Below are 16,996 nucleotides of genomic sequence, written 5' to 3'. Positions count from 1 at the left end.
AACACATTGCTGTCTGTGTTTTTCTTTATTAAATCTTAAATCTAGTTATGAGGTGTTCTCAGACTGTTTCGTGGATCAATGCAGAAAAGTCCTGTTTGTTAATAGGAACCCTCAGACGTGGAATTAAGAAGGTAAAAAAATCTAAAAAATCATATAAAAATCATATCTAAAAAATCATATGTGTTTTTGTTCAATTTAATCTGGTTTGCTTTCTAGATATTCACTTTTCAGGTAGGCGGAGGTCGACCTTTGACTTATTAGTCCAAGCGTGGGTGCCTAATTTGAATATTTTGACGCCTGTGACATCATTCGGTTGATCTTGGACTGACTCTTTTATATTGACTTAGTATTGCATTTTCTCTCCTGATACCAAAATATTGAGTATATATCTTATTTACTGACACATTCATTGCAAAAGAAAAAATTAATGTTTTCCTAAAGAACGAATCTTATGGATCCAGACTGTTAAAAAGGGCGTAATATGTTATATTTTGCCTCTGTGGACCTCAGTGTATGCTTTCTCTTTTTGCGAAGGAAATGGGGGATGATCCCACCAGTTTGCTTTAAGTAAAGAGACCCCTCCCCCATCCCCTGAATCTGTATGCTCAACGAAGATTTTCGAACTCCTCTGACATATCTAGAATAACAAGTTAAAACAATTTTTCAAGTGATACACAACGTAGCCTCAACTAAAAGTTTCTATTTAGAGCACACATATTTTACAAGATAACGTGTTAAGACTCACAAATAGAACGAATTCTTCAGTGAAGTCATAAAGGAAAATGAGATTTTTCAATCGTTTTTAATCTCTAATGGTCACAACCCAGGGCGATTTTTAAGTCTAATTCTAGACTAGACCACAATATGAAGGCATTTATAGTACTTATTCATTCCCATAATTACGCATACCCTGTAAAATATTTTGTTTGATTTATGTTTTGGCGTAAATCACAGCAGACACCTTATGAGAAGACTTCACCAGTAAACCACAGCTTTGTTATTACTGTATTACTACAGGAGCACAGCGGGAAAATGAATAGATTAAAAATCATTTTTTTTCACTCGGCCTATTCATGTAGAAAAACATATTTCAAATTGCAAAAGAGGGTCGAAAGGTGACCTTATTATCCATATGCACTATCAAAACCTGCAGGGGCACTTAATAATTGCCAAAATATCAGAATCATATTGACCGTTGCCATAGTTTCGCTTTCCACGACAATGAACTCGAGTTCCAGTCAGTGCTTTCAAAAAGGACTTAGCCGCGACTGCGATTGCTTCTTCAGAATATTCTTATTTCATATATTTAAATCAAGAAATTTCATCCGGAAATTTTGAGCCAAATTTTCCTCGAATCCATGCGCTAAAATTAGATGTTTTGTACAATTTCAAATTCTTAATAAATATTTGATTAGTTGTACATTAGATGTCTGACCAAAAGTTTAGCTGTAGACTGTCATGTTTTACTGTACATTTCAAAACGAAACATCGGCATCAGGTATATAGGCCTGCATACTTCAGTTTGTGGGGTTTTATAGTTTTAAGTTCTGATTTGGGAAAGATATAAGTAACTTTGCAAGATATGTACGAACAACATTGGGATATTTTGAAACGTGTTATCCCTTTATAGTATACCTTTAATGAATAATGAAAAATCATAGAGTATTGTTGTTTTGAGCTTCTTGACTTGAAAATTGCTGGTTCTGTTACGAAATGGCACCGGACACTTTTATGCGTCGGTCTCGTGTGAACTATTGACTCATTTTTTAATAGAACTAGTGTTCGTCTTTTATATGTTAATTTCAAGTGAAGAATGAATTCAGAGAAAAGAAGAAACAACAATAAATCTGTTCTAATTATGGCGCTGGAGGTCACGCAGGGCCGTAGCCTGAGCAAAATGCCAGGGGGGGCAGTAAGCGGACACAAGGGGGCGAAGCCCCTGAGGGGGGAGGGGGTGTCCCCCTACCAGTGTGGAAAATTCTAAATCCCAGGGGGGGCAGCTGCCCCCCCTGCCCCCCCGGAGGCTACGGCACTGTCACCGTAGGGAAACAAGTCTAGCACCGACCTCATTTTAACAGTCGCCAAAAATGCTGACATTCTCATAACAAATCAACGACATGCAAATGACTTACATGAATCATTTAGGCGTCTTTTTTATAGGTTACAATATAAATATCATAAGATGTGCAGCCTGTCACATGTCGGACCTCAAAATAGCAGAGGACAGTGGAAGAATAATAGGTATCCACCCGCAAACTCCGGTCTGTCACGACTTATGTAAATCTGTAACGTTGTTATGATAATTAACTGACAAATTAATATAGATTTGTGCATGAGTAAACACCAAAATGTCAAAACATTTCAATAAATCAGATGCTCAAAATCAAGTGTATATAAAACAGCGGTAGAACCAGCGTAGAGCGTCTTTCTCCGTTATTTTCACTTCGTCAACTGCACCTCGGCTCTCGTTATGAAGATCTCCCTATTTGTCGTAGCGTTATGCCTCTTTGCCGTCCGTGGCGGAGTCGCTGAAGACGACGACGGTGGCGCCGCGGCAGAGAAGACGGGCGGGTTGGAAAGTGTCCAAGCTTTGAAAGATCTTCTCACGCGTTTAAGCAGTGATTCTGATGAAGAAGCCTCGGAAGAGGTTGACAAGGATTGGAGAGATGATGGTGAGATTTTGTATTGATGTTCATGTGGAATAAAAATATCATCAAGCTCGTTTAATGCCCATATATTGAGATTTTCTATTATTTACAAGGTTTACTGTCCCCCATGACTTGTTTTTAAACAATGTTTTTAAAGTTTGTAAAAAGAGTTTGTTAAAAATCCCGAGCTTCTATTTCTTTGCTAGGGGCTAACAGAAGCTTCTTGTTAAACTCAGCCAGTTACTGCATGAATACAAGTAAGGTTGGCTTGCAATAAAAACAGGATACAGTATTTTTTCCTCAGAAGAATGCTTTACTGGTATTTCTTATAGGAAAGTTTTCTTACCCAATGTCTATGATAGATGAGAGAAGTGGATTGAAATAAACCAAGTTTTTTTTACTGACTCTCTGTAAAAGGTTTGGGAACACCATGCTCAAAGCAGCTCAACTGTACGTTGTCAAACGTAAATGATTTGTAATTCATCAAACAGACTTCTAATTTTTTCGCTAATACATACAATAAGATCCGTTCAAGAGGAATAATAATCATACACCGTTATAAATCAAAATGCTCAGGGGAGTTGATGGTATTCATATTGTATTAGGCCTATGTCTATGAGGCGTATCCTTTCTGAAGTACGCATTCCTTCATATAATTCATACAAGTAAAAATAAACTTGATTTCATGGTGGCTAGGTACATGGTAGGTATCTAACTGTAGCTAACACGAATAAAAGATAAGAGGGCCTAATAGTGTCTCTATGTGTAACAGGGCCTCATTTTTTACAGAGCTTGATGGCATAAATGACGGAGCTCGAGGTGATGAAGGTGACGAATTTCTCGACGAAGAGGACGAAGAGGACGAAGAAGGGAACTATGGAGATGATGAAGAAGACGACGGCATATGGGAAGAGGGTGACGGCGAATTATCAGATCTCTCCGACCCGTCAGTCGATGTGGACACCCGAAGAGGTAGCGCTGGATTTTTTTAAAATCTCATTTCACAGTCCTTGTATTTAACAAAATGGATCATGTGCCGCGCAGAAGAGGTTCTTTTCTCTCCCTACCCTATGACTACAAGGGGCGCTAGAAGTTGCCTCCTACAAAATGTTGAATCGACTTCTCTTCTTCAGTTTTATGTACTGTACTTTACTTGAGTACCCTGTCACATCAGAGGATATTCTCTCCCCTTTCCCTCTCGGTCCCCACCCTGCCCTTGCACTGTGATACCGCTCCCAACTACTAGATCGAGTTCCTTCAATTATCTGAGACGGATAACGCATTTTACTATAACCCTTACTTACATCTCCATTCAAAACTTCTCCCATCTTTAACATTTGAGCAAAGAAACTATTGTAGACAGCTTCCAAAAAGGGTGCATAGCTTTGAGGAAATTTTTGATAGATTTACCTGGCGGAATATTTTATTTCTGCTACATGTATAACCGTCATTGTGCATACTGCCAACTGATTGCTTGTCTTCTATGATTTAAGTTAAAAAACATTAATTTATAATATAAACATTTCCTTTCAGCTTGTAAGATGGTATGCCGCAACTACCCGAGATCCTTCCGAGTTAAAAAACGATGCGGCAATCTATATACCGCTAAGAGAGGAAGTCTTCAAACTTGTGGACGCCTGCGCCCCAGTTACTACCGAGGTAGCGTTTTCTACAGATACTATGTCAGCATTGGGAAATACAAAGCAAAATGTTTGAAAAACGGTCGCTATGGGCTCTGTAAAAGCAGGAGGTGCTTTCAAGTGAGAAGATGCTACGGACTTTTCAGTTTAGTTTACAGGAAAAGGGTCTGCAGAAGGCGTTGCTCTGGTTAATTCTGTCGGTCAAGCTGACCATATTTTATGATGAGAATGGATTTCTTGTGTACTTTAGGTACGTCTTTAAAGCAAAATCATTTTCTAGCAGATCTTCCCACATTTGATATTTGTACTCATTTTGATTTCGAATCCCTAATAAAATATTGAAAATTTCAGAGTATCTCTTGTATTACAGTCCAAAGACATTTTTCAACATCACGGACTACTATGTTCTCATTTAAATTGTTCTTTAAATAAGGGCGTGGATGTGTCAAAAACCAAACTTTTGTCAGAAATGTGAAAACCAAAATTTTCCTTCATCACTAGGTGATGCGTCATTGAAAATCATTAATTTTTTGCACCTCAAACTATTTAGTTCCAATTCAGATCGGAACAAAAATACACGAAAAAAGATATGACATAAACCATAAAAAAAGTCAAATCATTTTTGACGCCTTTATGTATTTCTGTATGTTTAACAATTGTAATCTAGCGAAAAGTATTCCATGTTCAACAAATTTTAAGTCTGAAAACTTTCATGTGTCATTCTGGGATTCTTTCACTTAAGATCACACAACTTGAAATAAAGTAAGTCATTCATTCACTGAACAGTTTCGAGCCATAAGAAGGCATCCAGTCGTTAGCATACATCAGACTTCTAAAAATCTTCATTTTAACGTTCTCAAACATCCAACGCACGTCGACTTTCTCCAAATTGTTCTAGGATTAAAAAAATTTCGCTATTTGCGAAAAGTTTAAGTCAGTTATGACTGGAATAATTAATCTACAACAGCCATCTATGAAAATTTAAAGGCTGAATATTCATCTTCAAAGGACGCAGCCTACAAACTGAAAATATTATTACAATAATGATAAGTATTAATATTCGTCTCCAATGAATAATACGTAGCATAGCAACTGGCGATGCATGTGATAAATATGTGCTGTAGAACTGTTTTGCTTAAAAGCATTAAGATTCTCTAGACCGATACCAATCGCCGTAATAATCGTCGCCAGCATCACTACGACCGCGAACTCGAACTTCGCCAATGTCGTCATCATCATCATCATCATCATCATCATCATCATCTCTGGGTATGGTGACGTCATCTTCCTCTGTACGACCAAGGCGATATCGGTATAAATCCATCGACCGTGAATTCTGGAAAATTTGACAGATAAATCTATTCAACACTAACGAATCAATATTGTAAATAATCTTACATCCGATTTCTAGCGAATTGTACTTAACTTTCAGTGTATCAATGAAAAGCCGTAAAGTGTGGAATTTACAGATATACAAATGACGAGAAAAACAGGTTATCATAATCGTAGAGAGAGAGAGAGAGAAAGAGACCTACCCCCGCAGAAGCAACGTGCACTGGATTGATAATCTGAATGGGTCGTCCAAACCTGTCATAGCCAATGGTGATAAACACAGGAACGTGGACGGTGCGCTGAAAACAGTGAAATAACGTGATGGCTTTTGGTGAAAGTCTTAAAAGTGGAATCTAATTCAACCGATGATTTACCTGTCAAATATCGAAGACTGAGACCAGCCGAGTGAACAGTGTCAGGTGTTCTCGTTATTGTCATACCTTACATGTTTTATACGTAAAATTCTTTGAAGTTGGCTTTTTTGTCTGTATAAGTGGTCTCTACGTAAGAAGTAGCTTTAACTGAAGGGGTTCATTCCCATAGACACCGACGGTCTACGGAGATCGATCCAACTCTCGCTGAATGCAATCAGATTAACAAATTAACACGTATCCTCCTGGTGTTCAGTAGAATACAGGAAAGCTGGTGATTATGAGTACTGTGGAAACAAAAGGAGGCGTGTTAATCTGTTAATAAATTGATTGCACTCAGCCAGTGTCCGCAGAGATGGATCAATCAACATACAAGTAGACGGATAGTGGCCATGAAAAAAGTATCAAAAAATTCAGTAATAAGTAAAATTTTCAGTATGAAAAAAGGCTGATAATGAAAAAAAAAAAACAAAAAAAAAAAAAAAAAACAAAAAAAAAAAAAGAAAAAAAACAACAACATATAATCAGGAAATGTAAAACCAACTCACGTCAAATCTGTCGGACTCCATGCCGTGCTCGTCTCGTACACTTATCCCGGCAAAGGTGTCGTCAGTGCGACTTGGTCGACTGCTGGCTAAACCCCAGTGGACGGCTCTCCGCAGACGCTTAAACAGGAACGGAGGCTGGCAGGGGAATTAGGATGAAGACAGATTTGCATTATATGTTAACGTTATAGACTTATAGTATCAGTGTTTCCTTTTTTTTTTACATGATCGGAAACTTTAAAAATAGTGTAATACAACACACTACATTTGCATAAATAAATGACAAATACGCTAGAATAAAGTGATTCAATGTCGATTAATATCCGAATAAAAAGGGAGAATTGAAATGTCCCTTCATCATATAAAAATCCTACCTTAAGAGGTATACATTCGACCGCAACAATAAGGAGGACAAGCGCGACGATCCAGCGCACTTCCATTGTGTTCTTCTAAAAGTTTCTTACTGAGACTGGCAAACTTTATGTAGTTCCAGAGAACACATTTCGAATGAATTAGGATTTATGTCACCGACAACTGCTGGAAATGGAGAAAAAAAGTAAAGAAAATAACAACAGTCGACTTTGAAGTGCGTCAGTAATGAACTACTAAGACTCCTGGTAGAACGCCTAGCGTTCCAGATGAATTCGTTTAACACCCATGCTAAATATACTGCTGACCTCATGGGTTTTATTTTTCTCAATAAAGTAACGGTATTGTCGCGGCTGAGGAAAAACGAACGCAATTAGGGAAACCGCAACCAAGCCTGCGCAAAGAAAAAAATGTACAAAAAAAGGTTTTAATTCAAAAGCAGATTCAAACATAACATCGAGTCTTGCACGAAATGAAGGGTATGCAAATAAGTTTTTCAACTTCTTTTCCTTTACAGTTAATTTCTAATCAATTACCAGTAAGTGCAGTCCATCAAAATAGCCTGAGAACATATCCATGAAAAACAAATCGAAAGACCGAAAATTCTAGGCCTAGTAACGGACTTATTGGCCAACAACTAGTCGAATTTACCAATAAATTACCAACCCTAAAACTTTCCGCGCAAGAGCGCATAACGCTATTAAAACAAAAGTAAATCGCACAAAGAGAAAGCATTGATCGTCTTTTATTTCAGATCTTTCGTAACTTTGCGCTGAACGACACTTAGTTCCAGAAAATAAATTTAACAAATTTCATTTCCTTCAACAAAACTAACAAGTTAAAAGGTTCTATTTTTAAATATATTCCACATTAAGGCAGAAAAACAGTTAACAAAGGTAATATGTACATTATTTACATAGTTCCATTTTTTACTTTTATTTAAAACTTGTGTGGTAAAATAATTTCACTGAACAACTGCTCCTTAGTCTCCTATCACAAGATCGAATCTTTTTTATTTAAAACTTATGAATTGTATATCAGCGATGGAGACCAAGATAGAAGGCCTGAACAAACATCAAGATCAGTTCACCAAATCGTTTCAGATCTAAAGATATTATACTCTGGCAACATACAACCCAGCCGGCATTCTCTATTAGCTTGTAGTGTACAGTCACTGTGAAAGCGTTTACTGCATCTTCTCCAGAAATAGCGCTCGTCTGTTGACGCCATCACTTTCAAATTTCTGTCTGAGTTTTCTCATGTCTTTAGTGTTAGCACTTAACAATGTCTGGTCATCTTCCTCCGTCCAGGCTGGGCGACCTGAAGACAAGCAGTTAGACTTCTTATAGCTTAATATACAGATAAGACAGACTGCTTTCAGTCACCTTTGAAATTACTTTCAATGTGGAACTTGAGGAAAAGTTTCAAAGGACCATTCGCTCAAAGTTTTACACTACTTAAATCAACGTACATAACAGAAGAGCTGGTTTTAATAAATATGACTTGCTTTTTTTCTCTATTGTGTATTATATATATGTGTGTGTGTGTGTGTGTTTGTGTGTGTGTGTGTGTGTAAAGTTTACTGGTATATCCAATCTATATCTTATCTTACAAATCACTAAGATCTTACCCTGCAGATCAGTGCCTTCCTCAATGTAATGGATGGTGTCTCCCACACTGCCACTGTTTATGTACAACAGGGTGATCACTTCATCCCTCTCAAGGTGATATCTTTTCATCAGAGCCTGAATAAGATTATATTACTGTAAGTTACACACTGCAGTGTGAGTGTGTGCATGCAAATGTGTGTGTGCGTGCGCATGTGCCCACATGTGCATTTGATATATAATATATCATGTAAATAACGCTGTAAAGAACTTATGATAAGAATGATGTGTGTTATTTTCCATTATACAAGATGTTAAAAAAATTATAAAATAAAAAATGAAACATATTTCCTAATAACTTTCTAGTCCTCAAAAGACCTTACATCATTTCCATACATAAACTACACCTTTAAAGATAAGACAGACAGAGCCTCACCTGAATAGCATCTTCCCACAGTTGTTGTTCAGAGGGGGGCGTTTGTGTCTCAGAGTTCTCCACCTGTGAACCTGGAAATAGTGGAATTGTCAATAAAATGTCTTACCACCAGTGTGAGTTATGTTGTTATGCTTGTTTATCTAGTCCCCCTTCCTATATGTCTTTGCAATTACACTTAAGTTACTCACTGTTATTATTTATGTTGAATGTCTTTATTAAAACACCTAACTTGGCCTTTTCATCATAATACTGTACATTACCAACTTGCTTCAAACTTTCCTGTCTCTTCATCTCTAGTGAGTATGCACTAGCCAGAAAAGTGATAAAATATTCTCATCAACTAGTTGTGGGCTTTTTTTTTATAAAACAACTTGAGTTTGTACAAGTACGACAGTTACCATTTCGTTTCCTGTTCTTATCTCTACTTGAACCACCACGTTTATCTCTACCACTGTGTGTGGGATTTGGTGAGATATCAACTTCAGCTCCAGCAGTCTCCACCATATCTTGGTCAGCCACATCCTGACAACAGACACAGACATATAGCCTTAACACATCTGAAGATATGATCAACAGGATTTGTTGCAGGGATTTTTTTTTTCGTGAATATTTTCTAAATTGTTTCCTTCTCTTATGTTAATGGTCCAGGTGTTTACATATACTAATTGCATGCATTGCCTAAACATACTGAGACTAAACAGGGGCGTAACCAGACCTTTTAAAATTGTACGCACAGATTTTGAAAATTCCCAGGTACGATTATATTCCGTGAAAAATACACTGAATTTGTGGAGAATAATATCATGGTTGGCTCAAAAAATTGTACGCACAGTGCATCCGTGCGTATGCCTGGTTACGCCCCTGCTAAAAACTACCTTGCTATATATTATGATGTTTCATTTAGAAGCAAGAAGGGTATTACTGAGAGTAAATAATATACAATTACCTCTCCAATTACTTCAGCTTCAGAATCTCCAGCAACAGGGATCACTGTAGATGACCGCAAATAATGTCCCTTCTGGTTTGTATTCTCTGGGATAAGGGTTTCTGTTGAACTCTTCTTGGCACGTTCTATTGGTTTTCCTGGAGAGTCTAACTTATTTCCTTTCTCTGCATCATTTGACCTAGTTCTAATCTGGCTTTTCATCACGGCATGTTTTCTGGGACTATTTCCCTTTTGATGCTGCGTTTCAGCAATCTCTAAAAGTTCTTTATCAAAGTCATCAATTTCAGGAAGATTCTCTGTATCTTGCCCTGTGCTTTTTCCTTCATTTTGATCTAAATCTGAGGGGTTTACAATATCATCTTCTGACTCACAATTACCTGGAATAAAAAAGGTGACACTTTTGGAGTTTTTTAACTAAAAAAGTCCAAAGACAACACAAATCATGTCTTACTTATTACATACAGAACATTATAAAGACCAAAGTAAAGAACATGCAGCTTGAATATATTCAGATAACAATGACGGATTGTTCAGGCATGGTTGTTTGAAATTAGTCACATCTTTCAAAACAAGAAGTAGAACTCATAAAATCACAAGCTCACCTTGGTTTTGTTTAGGAGTAGAAACAGTGACAGGTGCCAGATACCTTGCCATTGCAGCCTTTGAACCTGAAATTGGGACAGAAAACTCAAAATCTTGCTACTGTTTCCATAAAGGCAACTTTTGGTAGTCCTTGGTGCACTTTCATTCAAAAAGACCTCCATTTTCTTGCCCAGGCTGAGTAATATCCCCCCCCCCAAACACACACACAGACACACACCTTCTAGTTAGGTCTTGAATTCCCTGCCAAAATTTAGAGAAACACCTACAATATCAACAAGAATCATTTGCATATATGTAAACTAAAGCTTTAAAATCTTTTTTTTTAAATTAATTTTTTACTCCTTATATTTTATTCTAACCTAGCAATATTTTAAAATAATATTTCTAAGGAGAACAGAAAAAAAGAACTACCTTCTTCGTCTTTCCCAGCTGAAGCAGTGGTCAGCAGGGAAGGCCAGTGACTAGGTATGTTAAAAGACTTGATGTTGGGTAAGATGTGCATCTTGTAGTGGTGCTTCATTGACTGCCAGGAATGCGAGGTGATCTGATGAATTGAAATGAAAATTATACACATCATGATTTCATATAAGAACTATGTCTACCTGAAAACTCTTATAGTGGAACTTACCTTGGCAAGTGACGGATGTTGCAGCCTCAATCTGAGAGTTTTCATTAGGTAATGAGGTTGAGACAGCAATGTAGGTCAGTTGCTAATGTAAGATCCAGTATCAGGGTTCTACATAGTTCTCATTCCAAATCTATGGATGACTCAATACATTCAATCATTTATAAATTAAAAATTTTTATGAGTAAACATTTTTAATTATTCTAGCTTATTCATGTTATCCACATAAGAACCAAGCACGAGTAGGTAGGCAGGCAGGTAGATAGATAGATAGGTAGGAAGGTAGGGAAAGTAGGGATATTAATTCTAATAAACATTTATTTTGGAATTTTCATAACAATGTTTAAAACTTTTTTCATATTAGCTCAATTTCATAAAAACATACTTCCAATTTCTCCATGTCCTTCCACACTCTGTTTCCACCAACATCCAGATATAATCTGTTTTCCACTATATGTTTTATGATGTTCACTTCCTCAGACAACATGTACTTCTTCCTCCTAAATCACCAATGTGAAAATTACTGAGATACAAAAGAAAAGAAAAACACACAGAAAAATCTCATACTGAATTGATCCCATCCAAACAAAAAATAAATAATAATAACAGTAATAAATAATTAAATGGTAAAATTTTACCAGAATTTAACATGGCATTTAACATCCCCTACTCACTCACCCCCGTCTGTCCTTGGCAGTCAATCTGATGATGTGTTCAGCTGGCTCCAGGTCCGTGTCATCTACAGCCTCAGTGGACATAACTATCATGTTTTCTCCAGCGACATCACATGGCTTCAGCCTGGAGAAGACAATCAACATCATCACAGATTCACAAGGTTTCAAGTTATATGCAAGGTGAAGCAAAGTGTTTTCTACACTGTCAAGCTGATCCGATGCTATAATATTTTTTCAATATAATCACATTTTTGTTATTGTATGCATATTAAATTTAACTCATTGGACTGGGTATGTGGACCCTACAATGCAACTGAATGACACATGATTCACTGATTCAGTGGCTCTGAAAAAAGATAAATACTGGGTACAAATCAACATATTATTATTCATCAAGTTAAATTGAAAAAAAAAAACTCAGTGACAGCACTCACCTGTATTTTTCAATGTCCATTAAAGTATTCTTCTCCACGCAGTCTGTTATAAAATTGGCAAGGTAATAATCATCGCTTTTCACCACACTCCCAGGTTCTGCCAGCCTGGAAATGAAAATATTGACAACTAAACAGTAAATACGTACCAGTGCAGACCATTTTGTCAATGTTTAGTACTAGTATACATGGGGTGAAAGAACCACAACTTTCTTGACCAGGTAGAGTACCCCCCCCCCCCCCCCCCCCCCCCCACACACACACACACACACACACACACACACCTTTTACTTAGGTCCCAAACTGTCCTTGAAACTTGGAACATTTTGTGGACACCTCATAGTCTTAACAAGAATCGTTTGCATATATTTCCATATATGTTAACTAAAGCTAACTAATCATTGCCTTTCAACATCCTAGGCTCTAGCATGGAATCCATGCTTTATTCTGATATGTAATTGATGTGCTAAAGCAAGAAAGCAAATGTATGTTTACATGTATTGCAACTTGTCTACAGAGTGCTAATGAACATATTTCATGCAAGTGAAAATGATTAAGCTACATAGTTTATTTGTTTTTTAAAACGAGAAAAAGAAATTGTGTTAAACAGCTCTTACTTTATTGAATCATTGCCTTGCTTCCCTGACAAAATGCCACCACCATGCTGAAAGCAAAAATGTGTCAGTCCTTGAATTAAAAGTGTGCCAATGTGGAGAAAAAGTCTGATCATGAGAGCAATTAAATCTCAATTTGTATACATAACAGGAGAATGTGGGTTGTTACAGAAACTGTCTTCATAATGGCAAATACTTTCAATACGTCTGTAACGTAGCAATGTCACTGCGTCAGTATCACTATAAGCTTGTAGCACTAGCAGACGTCTTTTCGGTACGCTGCAGAGTTACTTATATTTTATGCCATCAGAGATCAAGAGAGTACCTCAACTACGGGTCTAAGAATCGCTCTTTCGTCGCAAGGGCGCATGTAAAAATGCATAGGAGTTCCATCAGGGTTGGTAAATAAAGTTTCGCAATGCGAATAAACCGCCATACTTCCGCGAGTATTTTGCACATAAATGCGCGTGCGCGACACACTAGGGTCAAGGTCAGTTGAAAGCACGCTGCTTGCTGTGCCTCTGTGGAGGATTATCAGTTTCAAAACTAGGTAATTGTACTCTTAATTAAGCTCTTATTCTACTTTATGAGTTTTAAATCAGTTATTTAAACGAGAAACTGTTCTTTACTGCTTCTATGCTAAATATAAGGCAGATTGCTAGCATGCGAATGATTGCAATGTGGATCATGATTTCGTCACATTCACGTTAGTACATAGGGACAGTCGGGCTGACGTCACGCGCCTTAGCAACCGGCATCTGGGGTAAAACAAATCGGGCAACATGGCGGATCGCATTGACTTCTATGTAAAAGTTGGCAGACTTTGTCCGAAGATATCATACTTCACAGTGCCTGACCACTTGTGTCAGTGAGGATGAGATATTAACCTGGTCGATTTCTTTAACAGGCCTTTGTAATTAGCCGCTGCACACCTGGTTAAGAGATAAAATCGGCCCTAATATAACTGCCGATCGTTATCTGTGATCGGGAATTTTACGGCAGAAGATTTTGAAAAGGCAGTGCTTGACCTTTTGTGTCTGGCGGGTTGAATCATTTACCTGGACTATTGAGTTAGCAGGCCTTTGTAATAAGCTACTGTTTAACTTGTTACGGGATAAAATTGGTCTTAACTGCATACGCAAATGTCCACCCTAAGTATATACATGCACATAAGTTGGTGAAATAGGAATGGCTTCTTAGAACGTGGATCGTAAGAAAGGCCTGGAAAATGTGCAACACTGAGAAGTTATTAGAATAAAATTTCCACAAATTGTGATTAAATCACCTGCTGCTGCAATAGCCAGGGGAACGGGATAGGGGCAATGTCATCGGTCCCATGGCCTCTTTGGTCTGTATACAGTACATGTATATTAATGCAAGCCTGGAAGGACAGCTTAAACAGTTGCTTGCTAACTTTTTGGAAGAGAAGACACGTGGTGTTTCCTGTATTGATATTGGCAGCTATGCGTCTATGAGTGTTTTCAATCTTATTGTGCACTTTTCTGGTACGAAAATTGGCGAAATATCATGGAATACAGAACGCTGAGTTTCAAAACGTACAAGGTTAAAATTAAATTGAATAACAAACACGGTAATAAAGCTGTATGTTATTTTACCAGTTAAGGTCACTTTATTTATGGCAACTTTTTTATTTTACTTGATAACTTGAAGATTTAGACATTAACTCACAGAATTGTCAATATATATACGTACATATTTTTTCTCATCTTTTAACTCAATTAACTTACAGCAAAAAAGTTCGACGTTATAGTCCATTAATTTTAACTAAAAGAATTGATATACAGTCACACATGCCAAAACAAGATGCAATCTCAATTTCTTGTAAATACTACTTATTAATTCTTGTAACAAATGACAAACATAAATACCAAACAAGGTTCAATGACTTTTTCCTTATCTATAATAAAATGAACTATACACACATACACAAATCTCGTAGTGCATGTATAGCTATGACCAAATCTTGTTTCGATCAACAATCCCGTCTTTAGTCACGTTTGCACAACCTATAGCCTGCAACAGTCGTTTACTTTTCCGTTGATCTTTGAAATTTAACAAATCCCATTAGATTTTATGTTGGTAGTGTCACCTGGTACACAGCAAGCTTCCACCATTTAACTTTTGTACGTGCCTGAGAGTTAAACGGTACCTGTGCAATTCAGTAGGCCTGCAAAATCTACCCGTATGTGTCAGCAATATGTAACGTCAACAGTCATTAGTACAATTGAAACCTTCTTTGATAATATCAGTTGCTTCCATATGGTTTTCTTTTCAAAGAGATGTGAATATTATGCTCATCCAGGTAAGCAAATGAGTCTTTGCAATCTACCACTGTAAGATCACAGATAACGATCGGCAGTTAAGGCCGATTTTATCTCTTAACCAGGTGTGCAGCGGCTATTTACAAAAGCCTGTAAAGGAAATCGACCAGGTTAATAACTCATCCTCACTGACACAAGTGGACAGGACCTGTGAAGTATGATATCTTCGGACAAAGTCTGCCAACTTTTACATAGACGTCAGTGCGATCCGCCATGTTGCCCGATTTGTTTTACCCCAGATGCCGGTTGCTAAGGTAAAGTGCCCGGATGACCGACTGTCCCTATGAGATTTTTAAGGTCAAAAGGCATACTACATATGCAAACTTTAAGCGAAAATCGATATTAACCTGTTATAAAATACCCTATCGAACTTCAGAATCGCACATGAGCCTTGGCATGTTGAAAACCAGTGAACGTAAAAGTGTATTTAAGATGATCGCACGTGCGTTACATAACTTTAGATGGACTCGCGTTTTTTCCAGACTCCAATAAATGTAACATTTAGGTTTAGCTCTGTTTGACTTCATTCCAGGCCTTGGCATAACGGAAAGAGAGAGACATCATGTCCGTGTCAGATCGAAGTGACATTTTGAGTGACACCAAGATCCCAATTATGTCGGAGAAGGCTCAAGACATGGCCCTCATTCTAAAACTATGTGACCACTGCTTTGATTTGTGCATATTCAAACCAGGACCTTCTCTCGGAGACAGAGTTGAAACCTGTATTCAGAACTGTGCAGAACGAGCAGTTGACACAACCTATTTTGTAGTAAAGAGTTTTCAGAAGAAAGCAGAAGAAAGATCAGCATCATCATCATCTTGATCGGAATTTACCCGAGCTGCATTAACCCTCTGCATTTGAATACTGAACATGTCATAGAAATTTGCCTTGGTAATTTTGACTCTCATTTCCTTACAGAATTGCCGAATACCCATAAAAAAAACACGATGTCTGGTGTGGACGAGAATGCCCTGTTGAACGACCCTCAAATACAGCAGTATGCCCAACAGATGTCAGCACAGTCACAGGTGATGGCCCGCATCCTGAAGCTCTCAGAGAACTGTTTTGATCTGTGCGTGTCTAAGATGAGTTCCTCCCTTGGCGGGAGGGTGGAAACCTGCATTCAGAACTGTGCTGACCGTGCAGTGGACACAACGCGAGTCATAGTGAAGAATTTTCAGATAAAGGCAGAACAGGCCTCTTCTTCTTCTGACCTGCCAGAACTTAATTAGCACTTCATTTCTTATGAAAACATTCTGAGGAATTGTTATCTGAAGTGAACATACATTGATTATTACATCCTGGAGTGGGCCTTGGAGTACAAGGAAGGAATGCGTAGCAGGTTTTTCCAGTGTTACACAGGACCTGTTATATTTAAAGGGAATTTGCAAACTTAAGGTGGATAGCATGACTCCTCCACATATGACAGATCAGGACTATCAACACAGTGGGACATTATAGATGTTTCCTGTTACATCATCATGTATTAATTGTTGTAGTATGCTTTAATATATTTGTTTACTGAATTTAATTAATTGAAACAGGGCAGAGTTAAAATGTAAAATTTTTCAAAACTAAATGGCACCATGTAAGATCTGCGTGTGTAAAAAATACACTATTTAAATTTAAACAGTGTTGTTTGTCATATATCACTTCAATCATCTGAAATATAATTTAAGGAAGTGAAGGGAGCAAATTTTGTACATCTTTAAGCTTACTAGCACTAGTGCTTTTCTACAAAAATTTTTGTACTTTAAATTTCAACTTCCAAGACCTTAATTATTTTCTATTTCAAAAGTAAACAAGGACAAA

The 16,996-nt window shown here is 37.4% G+C and overlaps 4 protein-coding genes and 1 long non-coding RNA gene across 8 annotated transcripts; 2 read left to right on the top strand and 3 right to left on the bottom strand.

Moving 5' to 3' along the window:
* Positions 1 to 2,418: 2,418 nt before the first annotated feature.
* Positions 2,419 to 4,638, top strand: LOC106180317 (uncharacterized). The gene is made up of 3 exons (XM_013564276.3): positions 2,419 to 2,672; positions 3,438 to 3,620; positions 4,182 to 4,638. Exons 1-3 carry the CDS (start codon positions 2,471 to 2,473, stop codon positions 4,478 to 4,480), a joined length of 684 nt encoding a protein of 227 aa, XP_013419730.2. The 5' UTR covers positions 2,419 to 2,470; the 3' UTR covers positions 4,481 to 4,638.
* Positions 4,639 to 4,904: 266 nt separating this feature from the next.
* LOC106165833 (uncharacterized) lies at positions 4,905 to 7,149 on the bottom strand. Of its 2 annotated transcripts, none has more exons than XM_087008268.1 (4): positions 6,911 to 7,149; positions 6,540 to 6,656; positions 5,824 to 5,919; positions 4,905 to 5,624 (listed from the first exon to the last, which is right to left on the bottom strand). In XM_087008268.1, the coding sequence occupies exons 1-4, from the start codon at positions 6,974 to 6,976 to the stop codon at positions 5,433 to 5,435; spliced, it is 471 nt and encodes a 156-aa protein (XP_086864394.1). In that variant the 5' UTR covers positions 6,977 to 7,149; the 3' UTR covers positions 4,905 to 5,432. The 2 variants fall into 2 exon arrangements, with proteins under 2 accessions (XP_086864394.1, XP_013399644.2); XM_013544190.2 differs by having other exon boundaries at positions 6,540 to 6,674; positions 6,911 to 7,139.
* Positions 7,150 to 7,634: 485 nt separating this feature from the next.
* On the bottom strand, positions 7,635 to 13,307 carry LOC106180327 (telomeric repeat-binding factor 2-interacting protein 1-like). Of its 2 annotated transcripts, none has more exons than XM_013564287.2 (12): positions 13,167 to 13,307; positions 12,845 to 12,891; positions 12,231 to 12,335; positions 11,801 to 11,920; positions 11,508 to 11,622; positions 10,909 to 11,041; positions 10,497 to 10,562; positions 9,895 to 10,271; positions 9,347 to 9,470; positions 8,949 to 9,019; positions 8,536 to 8,650; positions 7,635 to 8,225 (listed from the first exon to the last, which is right to left on the bottom strand). In XM_013564287.2, the coding sequence occupies exons 1-12, from the start codon at positions 13,275 to 13,277 to the stop codon at positions 8,092 to 8,094; spliced, it is 1,518 nt and encodes a 505-aa protein (XP_013419741.2). In that variant the 5' UTR covers positions 13,278 to 13,307; the 3' UTR covers positions 7,635 to 8,091. The 2 variants fall into 2 exon arrangements, with proteins under 2 accessions (XP_013419741.2, XP_086864391.1); XM_087008265.1 differs by having other exon boundaries at positions 9,907 to 10,271.
* On the top strand, positions 13,290 to 16,814 carry LOC106165831 (mitochondrial import inner membrane translocase subunit Tim8-like). 2 transcript variants are annotated; one of them, XM_087008270.1, is made up of 2 exons: positions 13,290 to 13,391; positions 16,103 to 16,814. In XM_087008270.1, the coding sequence occupies exon 2, from the start codon at positions 16,132 to 16,134 to the stop codon at positions 16,414 to 16,416; it is 285 nt and encodes a 94-aa protein (XP_086864396.1). In that variant the 5' UTR covers positions 13,290 to 13,391; positions 16,103 to 16,131; the 3' UTR covers positions 16,417 to 16,814. The 2 variants fall into 2 exon arrangements, with proteins under 2 accessions (XP_086864396.1, XP_086864397.1); XM_087008271.1 differs by having other exon boundaries at positions 13,296 to 13,391; positions 15,716 to 16,814.
* Positions 13,576 to 15,473, bottom strand: LOC147763245 (uncharacterized). The gene is made up of 2 exons (XR_015333413.1): positions 14,127 to 15,473; positions 13,576 to 13,773 (listed from the first exon to the last, which is right to left on the bottom strand). It is a non-coding gene; the product is annotated as an uncharacterized LOC147763245 (long non-coding RNA).
* Positions 16,815 to 16,996: the final 182 nt, after the last annotated feature.

Source organism: Lingula anatina, chromosome 3 (assembly GCF_051362555.1).
Source record: "Lingula anatina isolate TDL-2025a chromosome 3, LinAna3.0, whole genome shotgun sequence".
NCBI lineage: Eukaryota > Metazoa > Brachiopoda > Lingulata > Lingulida > Lingulidae > Lingula > Lingula anatina.
Note: the sequence above shows the minus strand (reverse complement) of the source record. Positions and strands in the feature narration are given on the sequence as shown.

Bases quoted from the DNA above. Each gene is read 5' to 3' on its own strand.
- LOC106180317 (XM_013564276.3), top strand. From the start codon at position 2,471: ATGAAGATCTCCCTATTTGTCGTAGCGTTATGCCTCTTTGCCGTCCGT. The intron at 2,673-3,437 runs GTGAGATTTTGT...CATTTTTTACAG, and splicing joins CAAGGATTGGAGAGATGATG to AGCTTGATGGCATAAATGAC. The intron at 3,621-4,181 runs GTAGCGCTGGAT...ATTTCCTTTCAG, and splicing joins CGATGTGGACACCCGAAGAG to CTTGTAAGATGGTATGCCGC.
- LOC106165833 (XM_013544190.2), bottom strand. From the start codon at position 6,976: ATGGAAGTGCGCTGGATCGTCGCGCTTGTCCTCCTTATTGTTGCGGTC. The intron at 6,675-6,910 runs GTAGGATTTTTA...TTCCCCTGCCAG, and splicing joins TCGAATGTATACCTCTTAAG to CCTCCGTTCCTGTTTAAGCG. The intron at 5,625-5,823 runs GTAGGTCTCTTT...CAAATTTTCCAG, and splicing joins TGCACGTTGCTTCTGCGGGG to AATTCACGGTCGATGGATTT.
- LOC106180327 (XM_013564287.2), bottom strand. From the start codon at position 13,277: ATGGCGGTTTATTCGCATTGCGAAACTTTATTTACCAACCCTGATGGA. The intron at 10,563-10,908 runs GTAGTTCTTTTT...TCCCAATTTCAG, and splicing joins AGCTGGGAAAGACGAAGAAG to GTTCAAAGGCTGCAATGGCA. The intron at 9,471-9,894 runs GTAATTGTATAT...GTCTGTTGTCAG, and splicing joins AAGCTGAAGTAATTGGAGAG to GATGTGGCTGACCAAGATAT.
- LOC106165831 (XM_087008270.1), top strand. From the start codon at position 16,132: ATGTCTGGTGTGGACGAGAATGCCCTGTTGAACGACCCTCAAATACAG.